This window comes from Gadus morhua, chromosome 17 (assembly GCF_902167405.1).
Source record: "Gadus morhua chromosome 17, gadMor3.0, whole genome shotgun sequence".
NCBI lineage: Eukaryota > Metazoa > Chordata > Actinopteri > Gadiformes > Gadidae > Gadus > Gadus morhua.
In genome coordinates, this window is record NC_044064.1 from 14,254,407 (window position 1) to 14,259,406 (window position 5,000).

The following is a 5,000-nucleotide window of genomic DNA, read 5'->3' on the forward strand; positions in this document are numbered from 1 at the left end:
GGATCCAGGTGCGCTCTGTATCTGTTTGTAGCTATTGCTCCATGTACAATCCTCCACTGGAGGTCTGCTGTCCGTGTTTCAACGGGCAGCTTGTACAGAGACCGCTAGCTGCCTTTCGGGGAAACGTCTGGACCAAAAACCTCAGTCCACCTCGACTCCTGCATGCCTGCCAAAGAGCGCAGGTTCAGAACCTTAGAGCAGATTTGGTACAAATGCTTCTTCCCTGCAGCCTGAAAAATCTCCAGGTGTGGGGTTGTGAGAGACAGCAGCTGACCTCCCTCCTGCCACTCCCCCACAACTGGGGTGATGGACAGAGCGGGGAAACTGCACTCTCCCTCTTCGCTCCACTGGTTACACAGTGCGGTTTTGTGCAAATTCTCTCAGAGGTTGTTGCAGGGCAGCACAGACTTCCTCGACCACTCTGTTGATCAACCTCATGGAGGTGATGTTGCTTCTCTCTCTCAAGGCGTCCACAGATGTTGCCGTCATCTTCATCAGATGGCCCAGTTTGGTGCAGCTAGCTTCTCTAAGATGGGCCCGCAGGCTGGCAGACTGCAGTGTTTGAGTCTTTATGAGGTTATTATAAAACAAAGGTTCTTCAAACAACCACATGCCCGGAGTCTCATTTGTGGCACGTGCAACCTTAAAAATCTGCCATGCCTGCAATACCGAGCTGTAGAAAGGTGTCAATCCAGTTAGGTCCACAGCCTCAAGCTGTAAAAGGAAGAGCTGTTTATCATAGCCCAATCGCCCAGCTCCCCTCAGCAGCAGTCGAGCTGTGTCAAACCAGCTTGGGCCGCAATTGTACAGCAGTCTTTGTGCAGTCTGGAGTCTAAAAGAGGCCAATTTTACCTGGATGTTCATCAGTCCCTGCCCCTCTTCAGCCACAGGCAGGTAGAGGGCTGCTGCCCGGACCCAGTGCCGGCCAGACCAGAAAAAGTCAAGGATGACTTGCTGAACGTCCTCCATCAGGCCTCTCGGTGGCGTCAGAGCAATAAGCCTATGCTAAAGAGTCGAGGCGACCAGGTTATTGGCCACCAGAACTCTTCCCCTATACGACAGCTGGGGTAGCACCCATTTCCATCTAGACAACCGAGCGCACACTTTCTCCTTAACTCCCTCCCAGTTCTTGTTTTAAAAACCCTCAGTGCCCAAAAATATTCCCAACACTTTCAGGCCTTCCTTCCCCCACTCAAGACCTCCAGGCAGACTGGGCACTGCCTGATCCCTCCAGTGTCCCACCAACAAGGCTTCACTCTTTGCCCAGTTCACCCGAGCAGATGAGGCCTTTTCGTACAGGGACACGGTATCCTGCAAACATTGAACATCCCCCTGCTTGGAGACAAAAATATTAACATCATCTGCATAGGCAGAAACAGTAGGTGGACGATCAAGATTGTAGGACCCAGGCAGTGAGAGACCACTGAGCCGACCTCTCAACATGCACAGCAAGGACTCAATAGCTAGCTAGTTGACCGGAGAGAGGAAAACCCTGTCTTATCCCTCGCTGTACAGGGATTGGCCGACTCAGCCCTGGCCCCATCCTCACCATACATTGAGCACCACTATACAATAAACCAATCCAGGCCAGAAAACCATCACCAATACCAAAAGCCCTAAGTGCAGAAAACAAATAAGAGTGATCCACCCTATCAAAAGCCTTCTCCTGGTCCAAAGAAACAATACCAAAATCTATATTATGGGATCTACACACATCAATAATATCTCGAATAAGGAAAATGTTGTCCATTATTTTTCCTGTCAGGTACACAATAACTTTGGTCTGTATGTACAAGTATTCCCAGGATGTCCTTAAGTCTGTTGGATAAGGCTCTGGAAAGCACCTTATAGTCTGTACAGAGGAGAGCAACTGGCCTCCAGTTCTTAAGTAAGGCCAGGTCTCCTTTCTTGGGAAGCAGGGAAAGCACAGCTCGCTGACAGGAGACAGGAAGCGATACTGTTGTGAAACACTCCATGTAAATCATGTCCAAGGGTATTCCAGAACCGCTTCTAAAAGTCAGTGGAGAGACCATCAATCCCTGGTGCCCGTCCTGATGCCATCTGATTGACAGCGACTGTCAACTCCTCCAGAGTCAGCTCAGAGTCCAGAGCAGCTTTCTCTCCCGGGATGAGCTGAGGAAGCCCCTCCAGGAGCTCCTCGCGGCACTCCATGCTGCACTGTTCTGCCCCAAAGAGGTCCGCGTAGAAGTCCATCGCATGGGTCCTCATCTCACCCGGACTGGTGGTCACTCTGCCTCCAGGAAGCCTAAGGCAGGACATCTGCTTCCTCTGTGCAACCAATCTCTCCAGATTAAAAAAGAAAGAGCTCGGGGCATCCATGACCTTTAGCTGGAGGAAGCGAGACCTGACAAGAACTCCCTTCACTCTCTCCTGCAGGAGGGAGCTCAACTCCAATCTCTTCTCCTGCAGCAGATGACCCGTGGTGGGATCCAAATCCCTATGTGACCCCTCTTCAATGTTCCTAATATTGGCTTCAAGCTCCTGAACTGCTGCCTTTATCTTAGCAATCGAATGGGAGGTATACTGCTGGCAAAAAACACGAATTTGGGCCTTACCAACTTCTCACCACAGCTTCAAAGAAACAAAATCCGCTTTCCTAGTTTTCCACTGCTGCCAAAAACGCTCAAAGCATTGGCAGAAAGTATGGTCCTGCAGAAGTCTATTGTTAAAAGACCAGTAGGACTTAACCCTTTCACCTGGCGAAATGATCAAGTCTATGTTGACATAGTGGTGGTCAGTAAAGCCAACTAGACTTATGTGACTGTGGACTAATCTGGAGCTGAGACTTTTGGAAATGTAAATCCTATCCAGTCTAGCTGCACTCACCCTGTTATTGCTGACCCTCACCCATGTGTATTGTCTGGATTGCGGATATTTGACCCTCCATGTGTCTAACAGATCCAGGTGTGTGATGATACTGTTAAGGCTCTAAGATGACTGTGGGTGGGGTTCTTCACTTGTCCTGTCCACATTAAAATCTAGAGTGCAGTTGAAATCCCCACTAATGATGAATTGATCATGATGGTAATTCCTTACCCCATTATTTAGCAGGGTGAAAAAGCCCACTCTTTCTGTGCCTCGGTTTGTGGCATGTATGGCAACAAAGCAGAACACAGAGCCCTCTATTTCTGCCCTGACAATCAACAGCCTGCCCTTCACCACTTCAGTAGAAGATAATACCTTTACATTCACATTATTTCTAAACAGAACAGCTACCCCTGCACTAAGGTTGGTGCCATGACTAAGGGTACACGAACCCTCCCACCATAAACCCCAATCTATCTCGTCTGCTGGATTAGTATGTGTCTCATGCAAAAACAGCACATCAACCCTCTTTTGAGTGGCGACTTCAGAGATGAATGCCCTTTTGTGTCTGTCTCTCCCACCATTAATGTTCAAAGATCCTATTTTAAGGCTCTGCATAGAGGTAAGAGAAGAGAAACAGATAAGATGAACAAAACAAGGAACAATAAAAAGAGGAAAAACAGTGTGTGGTACATGATCATGTTACTTTTTAGTCTTTTTTAGCAGTTTTACCTTCTTTTGCTTTTCTCAGAATGGTAACATGCTTTTTGAGGTGAAAGCGTTTCTTTTCGTCCAAGAGGTCAAGACCGACCAATCTTTTCAGTACACCAACAAATCTGATGAACTTGTCAGTGTTACTGAAGTAATCATTTAGTCTAACAGACTTTTTAAATGTCACGGCGGATAGACGGAGGTGGCGTCTCGGAGGACGCCATTCCTCCCGAAAACCTCCCGACACAACCACTGATCACTCGGCCAACACAGTAAAAGTATTAATAAATCTAACCTGATCATGCACATAGAACAGACGGAGAAACCAGGGAAAAACCGGGAAAAGGGGACAGAAAACAATTCAAAACCCTGCGCCACTCGCACCCCCTATACCGCCGCTCACACTCACACACACCGGAAACGGAAACAGAGGAGAGGAGAGGAGAGGAGAGGAGAGGAGAGGAGAGTGTGCGTACCGCAGTTTTCCTCGTCGCTGTGGTCATCACAGTCCAGGTGTCCGTCACAGCGTTTGGTAGCTAGGACGCACCTCCCTGAGCGACACTTGAAGTGGCTGGGCGAACACTCTGTCACCATGACGAGGGATCCACGGAAACCCAGATCACAACAACAACAACAACAACAACAAACGTTTGAGTGGGAAGGGAAGCTGAGAGGAGATCAGAGAGGAGAGTAGAGATAAGGAGAGGAAGGGATTGGAGAGGAGGAGAAAGGGGAGGAAACGGGGGTAGGGGAGGGGGAGGAGGAGGAGGAGGAGGAGGGTAGGAGAGGGGGAGGAGGAGGAGAAGAGGGTAGGAGAGGGGGAGGAGGAGGAGGGGAGGGTAGGAGAGGGGGAGGAGGAGGAGGGTAGGAGAGGGGGGGGAGGAGGAGAAGAGGGTAGGAGAGGGGGAGGAGGAGGAGGGGAGGGTAGGAGAGGGGGAGGAGGAGGAGGGTAGGAGAGGGGGGGGAGGAGGAGGAGGGTAGGAGAGGGGGAGGAGGAGGAGGGTAGGAGAGGGGGAGCAGGAGGAGGGGAGGGGAGAGGTCGAATGGAGGATAACGGGGAGCGGGGAGCAGGGATAAGAGGGGAGGTGGTACCGTCAATGCCGTCTTCAGGTAGCAGACAGGTGGCGTTTCCCTCCTGGGGGAACTGGTTACACTCTGAGCCCTCAGGCCAGGGCAGACCCACCACCCCCAGCACGGCCTCACAGCGCTCCTTAGCCTTACGACAAAGAGACCTGCACACAGGGATACAGTGATCTCACAGTACAATATACAGAGACTAGCCCTATGATAGAGACCTGCACACAGGGATACAGTGATATCACAGTACAATATACAGAGACTAGCCCTATGATAGAGACCTGCACACAGGGATACAGTGATCTCACAGTACAATATACAGAGACTAGCCCTATGGTAGAGACCTGCACACAGGGATACAGTGATATCACAGTACAATATACAGA

The 5,000-nt window shown here is 50.2% G+C and overlaps 1 protein-coding gene across 3 annotated transcripts in view; it reads right to left on the bottom strand.

Annotated features, from left to right (window-relative positions):
- Positions 1 to 5,000, bottom strand: part of corin (corin, serine peptidase) — a 25,354-nt gene that overhangs the window by 8,277 nt on the left and 12,077 nt on the right. For all 3 annotated transcript variants that reach the window (XR_003973461.1, XM_030337644.1, XM_030337645.1), the window contains exons 13-14: positions 4,630 to 4,769; positions 4,014 to 4,121 (exon numbers count right to left, since the gene is read on the bottom strand). Coding sequence is in view for 2 of the 3 variants with exons in the window: in XM_030337644.1 (XP_030193504.1) it covers positions 4,014 to 4,121; positions 4,630 to 4,769 (248 nt within the window). In the remaining variant the exon portion in view is untranslated. The remainder of the gene's footprint in view (positions 1 to 4,013; positions 4,122 to 4,629; positions 4,770 to 5,000) is intronic.